The sequence below is a fragment of the Pseudopodoces humilis genome, chromosome 5, assembly GCF_049639895.1.
Source record: "Pseudopodoces humilis isolate 2021_Gansu_Grassland_sample_001 chromosome 5, ASM4963989v1, whole genome shotgun sequence".
NCBI classification, from domain to species: Eukaryota; Metazoa; Chordata; class Aves; order Passeriformes; family Paridae; genus Pseudopodoces; species Pseudopodoces humilis.
In genome coordinates this window covers 20260632-20280212 of record NC_142204.1, presented here as the reverse complement: position 1 = coordinate 20280212, position 19581 = coordinate 20260632, and the positions used below count along the sequence as shown (strand labels likewise).

The 19581-nt window shown below is 39.5% G+C and overlaps 1 protein-coding gene across 1 annotated transcript; it reads right to left on the bottom strand.

The window, feature by feature from the left end:
• Window positions 1-1115: 1115 nt before the first annotated feature.
• Window positions 1116-16463, bottom strand: C5H12orf75 (chromosome 5 C12orf75 homolog). The gene is made up of 8 exons (XM_088055695.1): window positions 16457-16463; window positions 15644-15742; window positions 15467-15491; window positions 9898-9933; window positions 8879-8958; window positions 8065-8100; window positions 6292-6694; window positions 1116-5237 (listed from the first exon to the last, which is right to left on the bottom strand). Exons 1-6 carry the CDS (start codon window positions 16461-16463, stop codon window positions 8066-8068), a joined length of 282 nt encoding a protein of 93 aa, XP_087911821.1. The 3' UTR covers window positions 1116-5237; window positions 6292-6694; window position 8065.
• Between the last annotated feature and the right edge of the window lie 3118 nt (window positions 16464-19581).

Here is a 19581-nt window from a genome sequence, read left to right as displayed (position 1 = left end):
TGAAGACTCCTTAAACTGTGCCAGCACAAATCTCAAGGTAAGAGTCATACATGCAGTAAATGCTCCTCCTGGAGAACAATCAGGCAACACTGTCCTTGTTTCAACTGAAGCTGAGAAAGACAGCTGACTAGTGAAGTGTTCAGGAGAGAATCTCCAGCAGCACCTACTTGTAATGCTCAGCTGAGCACAGGTGTGAGCCTAGCCCTTTGAGAAAACATAGTCTGTGGCAGGGTTTTTTTATGCCAAAAGGTAAATTCTAGATAAAAATGATAAATAGCGCAAGTGCTGCAAATTATAAATTATATATTCTTGCCACAAACATAGAAGAAATGTTTTTGCCAGGGATTGTTTCAACCAACAAGAAAAAGAAAAAAGAAGTATTATGTTTTAACAAAAATACTTGAAAGGAGGAAGCATGAAATCTAGTCTAATCTACACCAATTTTGTAAAGATTTTGATTCATTTCAAGTGTATGAACATAATATGTTCCTATTGCCAGTTAACTTTTTTCTTGTACCTCTGAATGAGAATTGTCTGTGATTGTTTGCAGGCAAGGAGAGGTAAGACTGTTTGTTCACTGGCTCCAATGAGAATTTGGCTTCCTCTTGAAATTCAAGGAGAAAAATATAATGCTGCTCTTGAGAAAATATTATCATAAATCAAAACTTATTTTTCAAGTAGTGATTTTCACTGGAAATCTTGGGTTTCTCAAGAAGCAATGCTTACACAAGCAGTGATGTCTTAAACAAAGGCTCTTTAACACTGCTGTGTGAATTCTCCAACTATTATTCATCTTATTAAAATAATTTGGAATTTATAAAACCTCCATCTCTCCTGGCTGGCACAGTTTCCTTATTAGAAATTAATTCCCTGCCAAAAATGGTTTGTTTCTGTCTGATGATCTGAAGCAGCTCCTTATAAAACCAAAAGAATTAATTTATCTATTAAGGTAACTCACAATTAGGAAGAGGAAAAAGAAGCAGGCAGCTGATTTCATGTGAGACTTCAAATATGAAGTACATTGTTTTAATAACCAGATACTTGGAGTTTGATCAAGTTGATATTATTTATACATTATGATCTGATTACATATTTTAACTTTAGAGAAAGTCAGTTGCTTATTTCCCATAAACATGTGAGTATCCTACAGACAAACCAGGTAGTAGAAGTCCTTCCAAGGCTTCCTCACAGCAGCATCCTTCGGGGAATGCAAACCTAGCTGTGGGTAAGGTGAATATTCACAGCTCAAGGTTACAGTCAGACACCAGTAATACAGAACCATAAACATGACATTAGATGTAAGCTTGAAGGTGTGTGTTACCTCCCTGATTTTGTTTATTTATGTGTGTGGTTTTGTGTTTGCATACTGTCAAGTAAAGTTTGATAGTGACACAGTGTGGACTCTACAAAGTTTGAATACCTCCCTAACTGAAACGAAGTCTTGCATTTTGCAGCAGTCTGGTATCCCCCACAAAACTGTTATCAAATATGACTTGCTTCTAATTAACTGTCATTCTAAATCACAACCTCAGCTTTTATGGAGATGAAGCCAATCCTGCAGACAACACTGAGATTCAGCCAACACAAAAGATGAGCAACAGAGGTGAAGTGTGGAATTTAGTACTTCACATTATTGCCATCTCCTGTAACATAGACAGAAATCCTGTAATCAAAGACCAGAAACAAAATTCTGTGAGGAGACAGATTATTCTAGAGTTCCAATAAGGTTCTGTGACCCAAACTAATGACTTGCACAGTGATTCATTAGTCATATCAGAAATCTAAAATACATGGCATAACTAAACCAAAGCTTGGGTTCTATCTCTACAGTGCTTTTCAGATTGAACTCTGGCTTCCTTTTTGCATGTTCTATTCTGATACTAATCCTGTTAATTGTTTTTACATCTTGAATATTTTCTCAGTGTATCTGTATCTCAGTCTGCATCGAGAGACATAAATTATGGGAAGACCAACCAAAATTTTGAAAGAGACAGCAGGATATTTATATATTCTGGTAACACCCAAAAGGACCTTTAAGGTGCATGGGCTCATTACACTGGACATTAAGCAAATAAAAGTGAGACAAGTTATTTCCTTAAAGGTCTGCAGTCTCAGACATCTGAAGATTGGAATGACCTGATAAGCCAACTCCCATTTATCTTTAGTCTTAAAACAATTTGGCAGCTGTCTACCTCTTGCTCTATTTTCTATAGATTAGAATCATGGAGAAACGTAGTGGATACTTAATTAAAGTATTTCCTTTTTTACGTCATTTACTGTTCCTAACCTTTTTCTACATCAGTCTTCACTGCATAATAATCTTCATTCTCCTATGTGTTTTCTCCTTTCTGGCACACAAAGCCCCTTTTTATCCAAGCTTTGTCCTGTGATATCTTTCTAATTCTTTTCTCAGTACAGTTATGCTAATGAGAGTTTCACTGCACTTCACAGAATGATCTGGTTCGTGAGCTGAGCCCTATCTTCAGCTGTAAATATTTTAATAGTTATAGCTGATAGTGACCAGTACACAGAAGGTCCCACAACAGGAGTGACAGATTTCTGCTGTCTAGGAAATACTTCAGTGTTTGAAAAGCCTGGAGTTACAGCAAAAATTGTCAGATCAGGTAAAATAGCTCCTACTATGATAAACCTGAGTTCTGTGCTTGGTGGTCTTTAAAACAAGGGCTGAATCATTTAGCCCAGCCTCAAAAGATTTTCTGCAATACTGGAACACCATCGCTCTATGGAAAGTTGACAGAGTTATTTTCTTCATCTTGTTCTAAATACATTGCAAAACAAAAATACTCTCCAAATCCCCCTCCTTCAGCCTGTTCTCCACAAAGCCAATTCACCTGAAGTGTTTAAATTGCTGTCAATAGGAAGCAACGATGATGTACTGCAAAACACCCAGGGACTATAACCAGGTAAGAGCTTCTTTTAGTGGGCACACACAACTGAGAAACTGTAGTAGCAGCCTGCAATAATCGTCACTTCTGATCACCATGGGAACCAAACAGAGGTCTACTTTGCAGAAAACAGATCAGCAGTGACTCACTGACTGCTTGGGAAGCATGATTATTGAGAATTGCTAGACTTGTGTGGGTGACAGGGAATAGTGATGCCATTTCAACCGTAGTCCCATACAGCAGAGTCTCCTCTGCCAGACAGGCAGGATGAAAACAAGTAAATTAGTACTTTGTGTTCATTAGAGACAAATTCCACCTTTATGATTTTCTGCAGCTTCAGCCTTGTGTGGACTCTTTGCTAGGAAAGGATTTAATTCCTAGTGAATGAAGTTCTAACTGAGATTACACTGGCTTTTACCAGGTCTTCTGCAACTCTCTTACTGACAAGATTTAACCCTTGAACAGCACAGAGATTTAGAATAGTCATGTCGTCTGAGCTACACTAGGATGTGTATGGCACATAAAAGACAGGCAGTATTTCTGTCTGGACTACCCAGAAACTGAGAAGTTGGGCCCTTACAACAAAGCTCCAGGCCCTGCATTAAGAAGAAAGCAAAACAAATGCACTGTCTCACTAGCGTAATTCAAAAGAGAAGCTGTCCTTGAGGTGAAATAGTTTCTATGAGACCAAAATTTGCAATACAAGATATTTTGAGTGTTTTTCAGCTGGTCACAAACCATAGTTTCAATCTTATGCTTTCCTACTCCAGAATCCTACTCCAAATTTTTTCAAAATTCGCAAATCCAAGCATAATATTTTTGGGCTGCCTAAGATTCTCAGATCAGAGATTCTGAGATTATAAAGCCCAAATCCACTCTTTGCTGAATTATTTTCACTGGCTCCGCATCTCTGGCTGGAGAAACAGTAACCACTGCAAGGAAAATGGTATTACAGCCCCAATATTTAAATGTTTATTTTTCACAAATGGTAATCCAAGATGTTTTGACAAAACCAAAGTCTATTCCTTAATGATAACTGTCATTCAATGATTGCTTGTGTTCTGTTCTCAGTTTTCCTATTGAAACATCATTTGAGTGCCTCCAAGGATGCTGTCACATGCACAGCTGGCAGCTGGCATATAGGGTTTCTTTTCTGTTCCTCCTCCTAACAGAAATATCCATAGATTGTAAGTTTTGAAAGAGCAGATACACTCATTTCTCCATGAAATGACATGTGCTTTTATTAACAAAGGCTGCTCACCACAGAGGAATTTTCATGAGCAGAAAATCAGTGCCCTAAGTGGAATTTGGCCGGGACAGAATACAGTATGCTGTCACACAGTTTCTAGATTCATGGATCCTTGGGAAAACAAAAGACAAGAGTCTGCAAATTGAAGACAAGGGCATGGCCCTAGCTCTTTAGTTTGATGGGTAAAGGCCCACATAGCATAAATTAATGTATGTTTATTTTAGAGGCTGCAGTCCATGATGCTGCACATTTGTCAGTTGGTCCGTAAACTTTTCAGATTAAAAGACACAGAGGAACAAAAATATTAAGAAACCACTGTACCTCCCACACATTCAGAGGATGAAACATTAAAAGACCAATTCTGCAAATTGCTTCAAGCTTCTCTGTAGCTCTGCACAGGAAAAACAAGCAGTGATGTAAACCAAGGAAAGTACCCTTTGCAACTGTCCCACCACCAGCTGCGAGGAGCTGTCCGTGAGCAATCACCTCTTTGCTCCCTCTGCCCACACACAGGGCTTCAGATGTCAGTAGCAGAAAAGGTAATGTTTGAGTTTAGCCCTGTCCACCTTTTTGATGATTCTTCCCAGCAGCTGAAGGATAGAAGCAGATAAACAACCGGGTTGATTACTGGCATCTGCTCTTGGCATTTTTAGCACAAGCTGAATGCTGATGTAGCCTAGGACGACTGGTGTTTTTTCAACTTTGGGAAAGACAATTGTGACCAGGTCAGGCATGGGCCTAATTTCTTTGTACTAAATAAACTTGTGCTATGCAAACCATTTTGGCCATTTGTGGAACATGTGAAGTGGCAACTATACCCTCGTGTATGGTAAGAAGGTAGGAGAAAAGCCTGCATGTTTTTATCACCCAGTTCTACTTGAGTCGTCACCAGCTTGGCTTGCAAGAGCAAGACTGCAGATATAATCTACAGACTTTCATTCATACTGAGAGATATTTTAACACCACATCTTAATCTTCAAGCTTATTTCATCTCGGTTTGCGGTCGATGGTCAAGAATGAGATGCATGTTTGTCTTCAGGAGCTGGAAGCCTGAAATCGTTGATAACCCAAGTAGCAGATTTCTAGAGAATAGCAATAAATAATGTCACAAATAATAAAAAGAGGACAAGCAAGGAATACTTTTAAATATCTCTTTTTGCAAGCCTCACATTAAACTACCACTATTTAAAAGTGAAAACTGCAAGTTACTGGAAATCATAGTCAATGGTAGTTCATTGGTAGCAATAGGTATCAGTGAAAAGGGCAGGTGGTGGCTTATTTCTTCATGTCCAAATTTTCTGGCTTGCTTTGTTTCTTTTAATTTTAAAATTGGTCATTAATGTACAGTAATATATTAACATGGTGCATATTGTTTTGTTGTTGTTGTTTATTTGATTATTTAAAGTGTATGGCATATCAAGTCCCATTAAAAAGAGTTTGACTAAAGAATTATGCAAAAGGCTTTAATAATTTAAATACTCATTCAGCCATCTGTAAATGTACAATCTGTTTTATATTCTATGTGAAACTTACAATTGCTGTTAACTTAATGAATTTTAAAACTTCAACAATTTGCTAAAGTTGTAATAACACTCATTCTGTTTCAATTTGCCATACTGGAGATGCTTACGGATGAGATGGGGATACAAAACTCTAATAAGTGATCAAAAATCCTCTACAGGTCAGGAGGATGCAGGACTGGAGTTTAGTCCCACTATCTCTTAAAATACTATCACTTCATCCTTATGCAAGGACATATTATTGTTACATGGAATGGAACACATCATTGTTCATTTTGTTAGTATTTTTTTTCATGTAATACTTTTATAAAAGAGATATAGCTAAATAAATATATAAACAGACATGCAAGTAACACAATGAAGTATATAATTCTTATTTGAATCAATTTCCTTGAGCAATATCTTTTTAAAAGGTGAAAATTAAACACTAATATTTATCTCATGGTATAAAAGGGACAGTAATAATTACAAAGACCCTTACGGTCTTATGCTTGTTTCATCCTATTCTTAAGATTTCTCAGCAAAAATATTAAAATTTGCAATATTCCCAAGAAGATGAAAACTTGTCAAATATATGACTCTGAAGTAAAATGACAATTATTTTACAGGAACCTACCATAGAAACTATTGAGTGGACAGTAGTGATGGTTTTCTATATAAAATCTATCAAAAGTTGTTGGAGAAATTACATGAAGCGTAGCTGATAGCTGATGGAATCTGCAATATGGCCACAGAGAAATAAGTTGCAGATCATCAAAGTTAGCTCATGTGCAGAAACATCCACCATGAGTTCACCAATTTCATCTTTCACTGGAGAACAGCAGGAGGTTTCCATAATGCAACTATCATAGGAAACTGATTCAACACTGTACTTTAAGCTTTACCCGTAGTTGGAACTTGCAACAGTTTGGATTTTTTGGTGCTCTGATCTCTCTTGCTCTCCAGAAGGCTGTGTAAATATCAAAATCTTCCGCACAAAGACAGCTCTCTCCAAAGCACTGGCAACTGGTCTTAGTAGACTGTTAAAAAAAAAAAATAAAAAAAAAATAGGTAGACTGGAAAAGCAATAGTGGAAAAGCAATACAGGAACATTCTCTACCTAAACCAGAGAACTAGGTCATCACAAAGCTGAGAGATTTGTAGTCCATGAACTGGAGACACACACGCACATAAACTTGTGGAGCTCAGAGCACCCTTTGTAGATTTGAAGCTGCTCGTCTGTGTAAGACTTGAGTCAGCAGCTAAGCTCTGATCTTTCATGAATGAAGGCAAAGCACACTTTCAGCCATTTTAAATAGCAAAAAAATGTCAAGTGATTGATTCTATCCAGCCTCAGGCATTCAACTAAAGCACCTTGACAAGGACCTAAGTAACTCAGACTCTGTTCATAAACCACAGATGGAAAGCTGCAACCTCAAGATGGTGCTTGAGCCTTGGCCTGGTCAAGGGTGATGGTGTTTCTAGCTTAGACATCTCAGCCAGGTTACTGAAATTAGCTGGAAAGACTACCTGAAGTTCTCCCTGTTTAAGACTGCTCCTAGAAAAGTTCTGAGGCTTTAACCACTCATATAATCAAGACACTTATTTTATGTGCTCTGCTCTACAAGGTCTGCATCCATCATTGGGACCAGTCAAAACTGTGTCTGACTCTTCACCTAAATTAGGAAAGGGCTCTGCTTCTTATGGAAATTGTTGGCAGCTTAATAATTTTCAGTTCCCCACTGGCTAAACATCAAAACAGTTCCCTATCAAAATTTGTCAATGTTTATTTAGTTCAAGTACTGAACGGAAACTTTGTTTTTATTTTTTCTGCAGACATGAACTTAGAAAGGAATTTTTTTTAACTTAGTTAGTCAAAACTCTTCACTCAGGAATAGAGTCCATAAATCTTCAATGTCCTATTTTAGCTGGTGGAAAATGAAGCCCCCACAGATACTCTCATAGCAAGGAGAAAGCTCCAATACATTACTTAGTGGGTGACAGACCTTGGTCCTCAAGGTCCTTCCAAAAAAAGGAGAAGTTTTCTAACTGCAAAATCCTCCTTCCTGGAAAAATATTTGTCTCTGCAGATGCTGATCTAAGCACTGCTAATGTACCTCATCTCTCATGGGAGGCCTGAGTATCACAAAGGACATTTGATTTTTATTTGCTCCCAAATGAAGTAATACAGAGTTTCCTTGCCTCTCAGTTCTCCATTGAGAATTACTACTGTCTAATTTATATCTGCATCCACTGAGAACTGGCCCCTGGTCCAGCCTTTTGAAGTTATGATGCAGCTGGAGATGTAACTTGGTGGGTCCCAGACCAACTTAGAGCATCACAGGGAGCATTGCTATCTTGTTCAACAAATACATGCCAAGCACATAATGTTAATCAAAACATACTGTACCTCAGGCTGTTTGCACCTTGATGTCTTTATTTCCTTCTAATCTTAATTAGAAAACAAAAGACAAAGATGGTTAAAATATTTTTTTTAAAAAAACCCATGCAACTAGGTTAGTACTGTTCCAAAACCAGCTACTTTTATTTTGGTTAATAGTGTTACTGTTTTTCATTTTCTTGTTTTGCAGCAAATTTTGGAAGCATCAGTCAGTGACTAAACTCTGTGCTGTGCATATGTGACAGCAGCAATTTTTTTGTTAAATCAAAAGAATATTACATTATTTCATAATTATATGTTTATGACTTGTCAATTAAATAGTTATAAATCTAATGCTTTCTCCCACTGCTCAAAAATATAACATGGAAAAGAAACAGTTTCTGCTGGGTTTCATGTAAGAACAGAAATAAACCTGAAAGCAAGCACTTACTAACTGTTATTACTGGAATTCACCACAATGCAAGTAAATACCTTCAAAACTAAAAATAGCACCGGGGCTCTGCAAGTGCCATCTATCACAGTCTCTTAGTCCTAACAGGGGTTTATTTTCTTTCAATTCACAGAGCACTCAAGTGTGGAGAAGCTGTTCAGAAGACCATGTACCTACACTGTCAGCATCTGCTCTAGGATCCTTCTGCAAAAGCGTGTTAAATTTTGAATAAATGGGAACAACCCCTTTGACAAGTATAAATAGCCCCACAGCCATAAGAGGCTTCAAGGCCAGCCAGTCTGTCTGAAATGATAATTGATTTTTAAAGGACATACATCCTAGATAAAATGATCCCCGGAAAGCAGGAGAAACACAATCCACAACCTCCAGTACCTTTGGGTGCAGCTTTCGTCTGACTGGGAGCCATGGCAGCCGCGTCCGCCGGCAGGCCCACATACACCCCACCATAGTTCCTGGTGGAGAAACAATTACAGGCGTGTCAGAGCTCAGTTGGGACACTTCTCTCCATGAAAGGAGCTATTCTGTTCACTCAAGTTCCTGATATTTATCACCAGACCCTCACTGTCCTGTGAAAATAAACTCCATCCGCCCAGCTTCTTCTGAGTATATCCAGCTGAGGACAGAGCTAATCTGACACTGTTTGACACTGGCACCACCAAAGCACCACACTTGAAGCACCAATTAAACAGCACTTGGCCCTCATTAATAAATGCAACCAGCCCGCCTCTGCTTAGGGTCACACTTGGAAAAAACTCTTAGCAGAAAGGACCACAAGTGTCCTAGGTACTTTCATAGCCCAACCATCTCCCCTTCACAGACATGCAGAGTATGCTTTCTGCCTCCAAAGAGCCTGTATGAAAAGCAGGGACATATGAAGGGAGGTAAAAAACTGGGTCCTTAAAGCCTCTACTGCGCCTGGAGGCACTTGCAGAGGCTCCCTTTACACTTCTCTGCCCTGTTAGGTACTGAATTGATCACACCTCCTCCAGCTCCTGGGGTTCTGAGCCAATTTCTAATTTGCTTGATGATAGACTCATATTTCCTTCAACTTCCAGCCCAGCAGAGGTCTCCCCCAAGTGCTAATGGCACCTTCTGCGGCGGTGTTGGTGTGAAGGCAGAGGCCAGCAGCCCTTATCGAGCACACCACCTACAGCTACGAGAAAATGTGCTCTTCCTGCCACAAAGTTTCCACCTCCCCAGCTCAGTAACAGACTGGGTGGACTCATCAGTACTCGACTCTGTGTGAGATTTCCTCCTCTCTTTTCGTTTCTCCTCTGCTTTACTGGTGTTGGTGGGAGTTAGGAGGAGGGAAGGGAGGATGTGTAACTGAGGGCAGAACTCACTGCAACCTATTGCAAATAAAGCTAGCCCTGGTTGAGCAGAGCACCTACCTCCTTTTGTCATCATCTGATATGGATTCTTCTGCTCTGCAACATCAAAAGATACAAAGCACGTTAGCAGATTGTTTCTTTCAGGTGCTCCATGACCATCTGGGTAAATTCAGAAGCAAGGAAAAAATTATTACTGACCCCAGTTTAATTCAGGACATCCACTATTCAACAAAGTACTCACAAAGGTATAAAAAAGGGAGAATTTTCCAATATAATGTATAGAAGAAATAAAGGATTGAGAAAAGATGCTGCTTACTTTTTATGACCCCCACCAGTGAGATCTGAAATTAGATTTGGGAGCAGAAACAGGTAAATTAACATTCTTCCTGAGTGAGTCCCCACACTACTCCCCACATAAAAGGAACAATAAAACTCTGCACGTAACAGGAACAAATCTGGACCGCTATTCCCCCAAAAGAGGAAAGAAAGGGATGTCTGTGCTGGCATGTGAGTGAGGATGAAGAGGGAGAAACTTTCACAGCAGCTCTGCCAGAAGCTGTTACAGTGCCTTTCTATAAAGTGAGGCACTGCAATTCCTGAATTCAATTGTTTGCAAACCAAATGCTATTATTAATCCCATAAAAATGGGCAATTACTTCTCCTTTGACTTTAGGGTAAAACCACAGGTCAGTCTGTACATCAATAGAGAGTCACTAAGGTTTGATTCCTCCCTTTTATACTGTCCAGCTGAACTGGAGCAGGAGGTAAAGTAACCAGCACTCTCATGTGAAGGCAAATGTGATTCAAAAAATGTAAGGAATTTATTCTTACTTCTTAAGTGTGCAACGCCTGTGCTGCAGTCTCAGTCTGTGTCCTGACATTAGTCTTCAGACAAATCACTCACCCACCTTTGATTAAATATTTGAATTTTGAGCTCTATTTCCATGGCTGGGAATGGATGGGGCAGCAGCTGCACTTTAGCTTGATCTGCAACCAATTTATTTATTTTTTCTAAAAGGTTCATGGGCCTACTGTTTAATCCTTGGGGCTCTATGCCCTTCCACAGCCCTGAAGTCAATGGGATTTTGGCCTGAAGAGCAGAGGGCTCTGCAGTCTTAAGTGCAAGAAAATGTCCTTAAACCTCCTGGGAGAGGAGCACATGCCTTAAAAATACTGCTACGACTTGGAAATTTTCTGACATCTACCTTCTTTCTAAGGGGCAGAACATTACCAACTGTCCTTTCTGCATCACCAAGTGAATAAGGGTACACAGGTCCTTTTAATAGTAGAGGCTTGCAGTAAATCTTATTATTCTACAATTTTGCTAAATTACATTTATGCAGGGCATAGCACTCCTCGTTGGCTTTGTCTACATCTCACCACTCAAGAAAGACTGATCAACAAAGTCCTCATTCCCTGGCCCTCCTGCCATCCCCTCCTGGAGGAACTAGAGCCATTCAGAGGGCATTTCCCATCTCCCTTGACCCTGTGTAGTCACCTAAGTCATCTTACAGTCCTCACAGCCAGAGAATGCAGAGACATTTTTTCTTGAGGACTGGGAAGCTGCTCTGTCTTAATGTGGGCCAGTTTCTCCTGAAGAAAATGGAAAGCCTGTGTATGTCAGTGGGTGGAAATAAGGATGTATTTTTAGAAAATAAATAAATAAATAAATAAATCTACTTTAAGAAAGGGACTTTGGGTCCCAAAAGATCACAAACAGACATTTCTGTTGAACCAACCAAATGTGTCACAGGATTGATTTTCTCGTACAATTGGGAACATTTTCTGTAACCCAGATTAATCATTGTCCAGAGAAAAGAGTCCTTTAAAAGCACTGACAACTTCATGCACAGCTTGAGGCCTCTGAAACGGGGTTGTAAGAATAATAATCAATATTGTCCAACAGGAAATTAATGTCAATTTTTTTTTCTAAAAAAAAAAGAAAAATACTCTAGTAGGAAACAGGGCCATTTTCTTCTGTTCCAGAAATGTTTTGTAATATGGCATCACAGACCATTACTGTAATTCTCTCACCAAAACAAATTATCCAGGTCTATGATTAAGCAGACAAGCGGGTTTTAAAACATTTTGCTTTCTTCCTTTCCTAGCTCTAAATCAAAGTAGTAATTTTGCAATGCCTTTTCCTTCAAAGGCATGACAGCAAAAATAATCTGGGATTGTACAGACAACAGCTCTTGGGTTGGGGGCAAACTGTCATAGCCCTGCCAGAAAAGAGGGAGTGAGCAAAGATAGGAGAAAAAAGGGAGTGCAAGAGGGAAAAGAAAGAAAAACTTGGGTGACGGCATTTAAGGAATAATCCATTTTACACACCTTTCTGGGGGGTCAGGAAGGAATGCTGCTCCAGTTTGTTTACTACACATATTCACACACCTCTTGTCTTCACACACGATGGCTCAAGACCCCCTTTTGAAAGGTGCCCACTAATTTTGCATGTTTAGTGTCTGTTGAGCCACTGAGGCAAGTGCTGCTTCTGTGCCCAGGCTGGGTGAACCCAGGTGGCTCCGGGGAACAAAGCTACAAGAGCAACAAGATTAGAGAGAAGCTCCTTTGGTTTCAGCAGTGCTCCCGTTGCCACATGTCTCAGGCTCACAATGGACACAGGAGTCCAGCAGTCCTCCAGGGACAGCAAGCTCGGATAAGCTTTTCTGCACCAGGAATAGACAGCAAAAAGAACTTAACAGTCCAAGGTGCTTTGTGCTGACCAAGGCTGCTGTGTCACTGCCTCAGATGCTGTTGACATCTGCAGAGGAACCAGGAGCACGGTTTCCAGCAGGTAGCATGGGCAGAGTCCTAGAGCCAATAGGCAGATTTAGCAGAAAAACCATATAATAAAACCACATAACACTATTTTCAGCTGAATGAGGGTTTCTTTTGGTAAGGATTTGTCTGTCCCAAGAGCCTTCCTGTCACCCAAAGTCTGAAAAACACACTTTGTTCATTTGTCATCTTTTACATCCATCAGTCCTATGTCCATTTGATGGTAAAAGAAGCTGCCATTCATCACATATTTTAAATGTCAGATGACAGGCATTCACACTAATTCATTCCATCCACATTTTTCTTACCTCAGCTTTTATGGTTCTGTTTGTGCTGAACATTATAGAGACTCCTTCTAGCTGTGCTCAGTAGTCCCACCAGAAATGATTCATTGAACTTTGAACAAGTGACAGACAACTACTCCTGAGATTCTTGGTGTTTCTTGGGAACAAGAGCCTTTCATTTGTACTTAATGCATCTCCTCTCAATATTTTGAAACAGGCTTGAACTGCTGTGTCCTTTCCTTCCTACTGTAACTAATCCTCCCACACACTTAGCTGTGCACTGAATACCACAGGCATTACTTTCTAGCATAACCTTTACTTCTCCTACAGCTAAGCTGTTCCAATTAGCAGTGATGAATGTTTCTTTATTAGTGGGGCAGGAGCATGGGCTGAAGCTGGCTGACAGATTCTGGGTTGGAGCACAGAGGGCAGACAGGTTCTCAGAGCCATGTGTCCTTCTCGTCACCACACAGCCCTCAGAGAGGAAGAGCCCTATGCAGAGGAAGATCATATCACCATCCCTATCTTATTGGTGGAGAAACTCCAGGCCCAGAGGGCAAAGCAGCTTCCCTGCAGTCACCCAGGAGGGTCAGAGCAGGACCCAGCCCTCTACCCTTCCATCTGGCTGCTCACTCCAGGAGACATGGTGCTTTGGCAATCAGTCACAGTCAAGAAATGAGAAACCAGATTAACCAGAGTTGGTATTAAAAAGCATGTAAGGATTGACACACCTAAATGCTTTTCTGTATCAGAACTGATATGACTGAAATCTGACAGCCAAAAGAAAAAAAACAAGGTTATTTAAAGAGAAGCTTTAGCTGATGAAAGCAAAAAGGTGTAAAAAGCTTTTGTGGATCTATAATACTAGTTAATATAAATCTTTGTTCATTTATATGAAATGAAAATAATTTTTCTGATAGCTTATTTCCTTTATAAAAATCTTCTGTTAAGTATTAGAATGCCTAATTAGGGCTTTTGGGTCATCACTGCCATTCCTCGTTAGTAGATGTGTGTTTTGAACATCTGATGAGAAGGTTTAACCATGCTATTACTCATAAGGGTTGTTTGGCTGGCTCCACTATCCTTAATCTGAATGAGTAATAGCTCCAGGACTGACCCTTTCACTTTGTTGAAGACTGCACTAGTAATTAATTTTTTTCTGAGTTATCTCAATACTATTTTGAAACATGACAGATGAACTCACACTAGTAAGTAGGATGCTTCCATTTTAACTCCTGCAGCTTGGCTCTATAAATGCTTACACACATATAAACACAGTTCTACACATCCCCATACCTTTAAGCACAGGAACATGCCTACAGTGTTCATGTAATTTAACATTACATGTGATTTTGAAATTTAAAACTACTGATGAGCAAAGAGAAAGATGCAGTTCTAAGCCAGTGCTTAAATCATCTAAATTGAACAATAAAAAAGACCCTGATATAAATTAAACCAGTGGGTTTGTAAATACAGAAGTAGTGAGGGCAGTGATGCTGCAGGCTGCATCAAGAGGAGGTTCCTTACAAGACTGCCTTCTGTAATTTATTTATTGTCTGGCACTGCAAGCCCAGAAAACAGACTACAGAGGTAACACAGATCTCAAGAGTATCTGTGGCAACAGAGCTGATCAGCCAAGTGACACCTGTTGTTAGTTCTCAGCTGTGCTCTGTAATAGCGAGAACAAGCCTGTTGTTAAGCTCTTCCCTCCACTTGTTTATCTGACTCGACTGCCCTCATTTCTACACCAGGATTCCTCCATCTAATTAGAGTAGTTATTCTAAGAGAAGTAAATAAAACAGCAGAATGTTCCTATTGCATAACATAACAATCTTTCCCAGGTCCCTCAGTCACAAACTCTAGTGGCAAATACCAATTACATGTAATAGGAGAAGGCAAGACCTCAGGAGGAGTTCTTTATGGTTTTCTTTGATAGAAAAATACATTTATGGCTGAATAAAGCTGTTCCTGTATCAGCAAATAAGAACAGCTGTAAAAAAGACCTTGCACATTTAGAGAAAAACAGGATGGGTAGGGCTGCCCTCTGCTTACCCAATGCCAACCTAATAGATACTATCTTTAATGCAGAGAATACTTAGAGAAGGTGGATACTTTGAAAAGGAAGTTGGATGGGTTAGTGGGTCTCATGAAAAGAGGGGGAATTTTTCTCAGTGGTTTTCTAATCCTCTCACTGAGCCTGGTGGAAATTTATGTGCTGGCTTCATAAAATTACATGGCTTTGGAAAAAGGTGCAGTGGCACATGATGGGGAAAAGCAGTCTGAAGTTACATAACCACCTCTGCTAGACAACTGTCTCAACAGAAGCAGAGAAAAGAAATTTCTGTTAGAGAAATAACAAGCAAAGAAATCTGTAGAAAAGTAAACAAGACAAGGAATTGTTTTGTGGAGATGAAAGCTGTCACTAAAAACAGTAAACATCTGGTTGTGTTGATTATATGTTAGGAGCCAGATGAATCATGCATGACTAAATCTAGTATAAGGCTACTAGGACTGAAAATATGTCCAGGGTTATATATTTAAAAGAGTTGAGTAGAATAAGTACTTACACATCTTTAGTAGTCCCTGTAGCACCTAGGAAAAAAAAAAACAAAATATGTTTACCAGGTAATGGCAAAAAAACACAGAAACAGCAACAAAATTTGCTGCTGTAAGAGAACATACTTCTCATGATTGTTCAGTTTATCCTTAATGATTATCCATACTATCCCTTAAATCTATCACACCTGGGCCAGACTCTCCATGTGTGAAAATGATGCTGCTGTGGACCAGTGCCCAGGTGCAGTCACTCAAAATGGGAGCAACATAAGAAAAATATAATTTTTCTTAATTTTATATGCTTCCATTTGCTCAGTCCTCCGGTGGGTTTGTCTGCCACAAAGTTGGCACAAATAACCAGGCAGTTACTCCCAAATGCCCTATTATTCTGCCATTTGATGCAGTTGTAGAGCAGGCATCACGTGTGTAAAATGCTGCCTCATTTTTCCTGCCAGATAAACAAAGTTTTAAAGAATGACTAGACAGGACTAATTTAAACATTGGGACACAACACCTCCAAAGCCCCAGACAGCTAATGAGATCAGCCACCCTTTAACTCATCTTGCTATTTAACAAAAAACAAAGAGACAAAAGCTTCCACCTGGCTGCCTGGTGTAAGAGACTGACTTTTCTGTTTTGGTGACTCAGATGTTTCTTGCTGGGAGACATTTACCCAAGTATAAACTCTTTCTTGTTCCTCCCAAGTTACTAATGTTATGTTGCTCTTGCTAGTATATAATTCAGCTGAGTAGCCAGTAAATTATCCCTTCTATTAATTATAGAAGTTAGGGCAGACATTAGAAAAACCTTTCACTTCTCCTTTCCTCTTAATACTTAGCTGGAAAAGGTTATCTGACCTCACCCTGAGGAAACTGAAGTTGCCAATCCCAGAGATTTTTTAGTTTGGAGGTAAGCTGTGTTTTTTTTCTCTTCTGGTACTTAATTTTTGGGAAAAAAATTATTTCTTCTGCTGCTGAAAAATGTACATAAGTAGAAAATACCTTTCATCTCCCTTTGATGTGTAAGAATATGCCTTTTGCATTCTTGTTTTAAACAAGAGGAAGAAATAGACCTGCAAGGCTTTCCAGCTCTGTCTACCTGAATGGATTGCTTGAATGGCAGAAAACATCACCCTTTACAGATAATTCCTGAACATACTGTCATTCCCTTTTCCTATGATCTGACTATCCCTCCTTTTCCCAGCAACAACACAGACTAGACTCGTATAAGACTGTGCACATTTCTTCTGTTAGTCTTGCCTCCAGAGTCAGCAAAATCTCAGTATGGCTGCACATACCAGCAGAAAGCCTTAATTAAGTTGGAGGGAGTATCTCTAGTCACAATAAGCCTAGGCCCTTGCTTTAAAACTTTAGTCCACCAGGCAGCCTTCTGAGACTTTTTGGCTTTGCAGGCACATGTATGAAGCACTACATGTAAACCTCTCAAACTAATTCAAGGTGGAAGGCTGGCATTGCTGTGCGAGCTCAATCTCTGCCAATGCAGGGAGACATTTTCTGCTACCAAGGCTCGTTCATCCAGAGTCAGCTCAGCAATGAGCCTTCAGGGCACCCCTTGTAGACCTAGACAGAGCCCAGGCATCAGCAATACTTCAGACAACATGTGTTTTGAAAAGCCTAGCTGGAACTAGCAGGATTTTTAATTTTTTCCAGAAGAAACTATTCTTTTGCTGTCCCTGTTCTGCACGAGGGCCATGACTTTCTTATTTTTAGTCTAAAGTCTCTGCAGTCAAAATCAGTATCTCTAAAAAGGTTCATGGCCCTTTCTGAGGCCTTTGCCAAGAGTTTTCTGAGTCTAAGCACCTTGGAAGACCATCTGAAAAATGTCTTCCTTGCAGAAAGTACAGCAAAAATACAGTGTTTAATACACAAACTCAAGCCAAATGAGAAGAACTGTGTGCCTACAGTACTGCTACACTCCCCAGAGGTGATACTCACATTCCAATCACTGGCTGCACTTCAGTGCCATATCCACCTTCAGTGCCATGCCTGTCTTCAGTGCATTGTGGCACAAATACATTCTCACTCTGGAGACGGGAGATGTCACTCAGACCCATCAGCCTGGGCTTTGTGTAGAGCTATACAATCCTGTGTTTGGAAATATGCCACTAACGTTCACACATGGCAGCACTTGCTTTCTTGGAATATTAGCAAGGTTACCACTGCTGAAAAATCACTGCAGTGTTTTGAAATGCATTTCACACAAACTTTGAGAACTGAGTATGATAAAAACAAATTCACTTTTTAAGCGATCAGTTTTACTTTTATAATAAATTAAAAAATATAAATAAAAAGAAATACATTGTTTTCTACTTTTTTATAAGCACAGCAAACCAGTTTATCCTCACTTTCATTGATGGAATTCCATTAATTTCAGTGGGGTTACTTCTCATTTTCACTAGCAAAAGTGAAACAAGTGTTTCGTTCAAATTCACTCAAGTACCACTAAGGTACCTGACAATAAATCTGAGAGTGTTTCCAGTTAACAAAGGAGTTTTCTTCCTGCAAGAGTTCTGAGCTTGCAAATGAACATCATTTTAGCTAGGTGTGCTATAAAAAAAAATCTCTGGGTGAAAACTTCAAAGGTTTTCTTCATTAGGGAGCCTGAACATTCCTTACACATAGATATTATTTCTCAAGGAACCAAAAACATCTCGATTCATACAGATGTGTTTATTTGTAAAGTCCAATCCATTCACCCTCACCCTGTTACTTCACTGACATATTTGTCTAACTCTTGCATGTTTAGCAAGCAACACAATTTTATTGCTACTCAAGTTCCATCTGCCAGAAGTTCAGCCAAAGAATCTTGTTTACTACCGATCCACAAACACTCTACAGCTCATTCCATAGCAGCAAGGCTTAGTGCTCTCATAGATATGATGGTTACCATAAATGACTTGAGAAAAGGCTCACATATATAAAGCTTGTCCATTTTTCCCCCACTGTAAGAGCTTGCCCTAAAAGAAAAAAGGCAGCACTTGACTTCACAAGCCTTGTCTCGATAGGCTGTTGTTCGCTTGGTTTTTCAATCCTAACCTCAGCAAGAGATTGAAGAGTAGCTACGAAGCCACATCCATAAAAAATAGGAAATTTTATACTGAATTGTCCTGAATTACTTCTCTGCTCAAACCATTTACACAGTAGGACCATGGGTGCATTTTGGCATTTTAGAGCTGCAGAAGAAGAGTACAGCCTTGCAGGCCCACTCAGCCACACATTGCTCTGAGCCCCAGTGATTACAGAAGAAAAGCATTCTGTCTAGACTGGAGCTGTGATCCCTCAAAAAAACCCCCACAGCATTTAAACAGTCACAAGTCAAAAAGAAGAATTTATCCCAAAGCATCTTCCATTAGGTGAGAGGGAGGTTTTGCTCTTTTAGAACAACAGCAGCTTCTCTTGGCAACACCGCAGGACTTCAGTAAATGCAGGCCTAATGTGAAAGATGGTTGAGAGACATCGATATCCACAGAGGATATTCCTCTGTGCTGAGAAATGCATCATGAGTGAAGGTGAGAGGCAAAAGCTTCAGAAAAACATAAAAAGCATGAGAGGCAACCACTCAAATTAATAAAATGGATACAAAAAAAAAGCCAGGACCTGACTTTTGAGCAGATTGTGAAACATTTTCTTAATCTTTTTTAATGAAAAATGCCCTGTGACATTTTCTTGTATATCAAATTGTTACAAAAAGCAAATAAAACCCCTCCAAATTACACACATGTGCATGCAACTCTTAAGAATGACTTTACTACTGCAGGCTTCTTTTTGATGTGCTCCTACAGTCAGCAATAAGGAAGTGTGTTCTAACATCAGTGAATTTATTCTATTTATACCCCATTGTAACTGAGGATAGAATATTATCAATTTGTTTCACATTGATTATTTCTTCAGCTCATCAGGTGGGAGCTCTGTACACAGATTTGACCCAGTCAACAGAATGGCACAATGACTTCCTGGGCATTGCACCAAACTTGAAGTTAATAGATCTGTTAAAACTTGGTGTGAAAGTTCTCCTTCATCATAACTTGACTGTATATGAAGCTTTCCACAGACTAACAGCTTCTCTATATATTTAAATTAAGGCAAGAGTGACAGCCTCTCCAAAG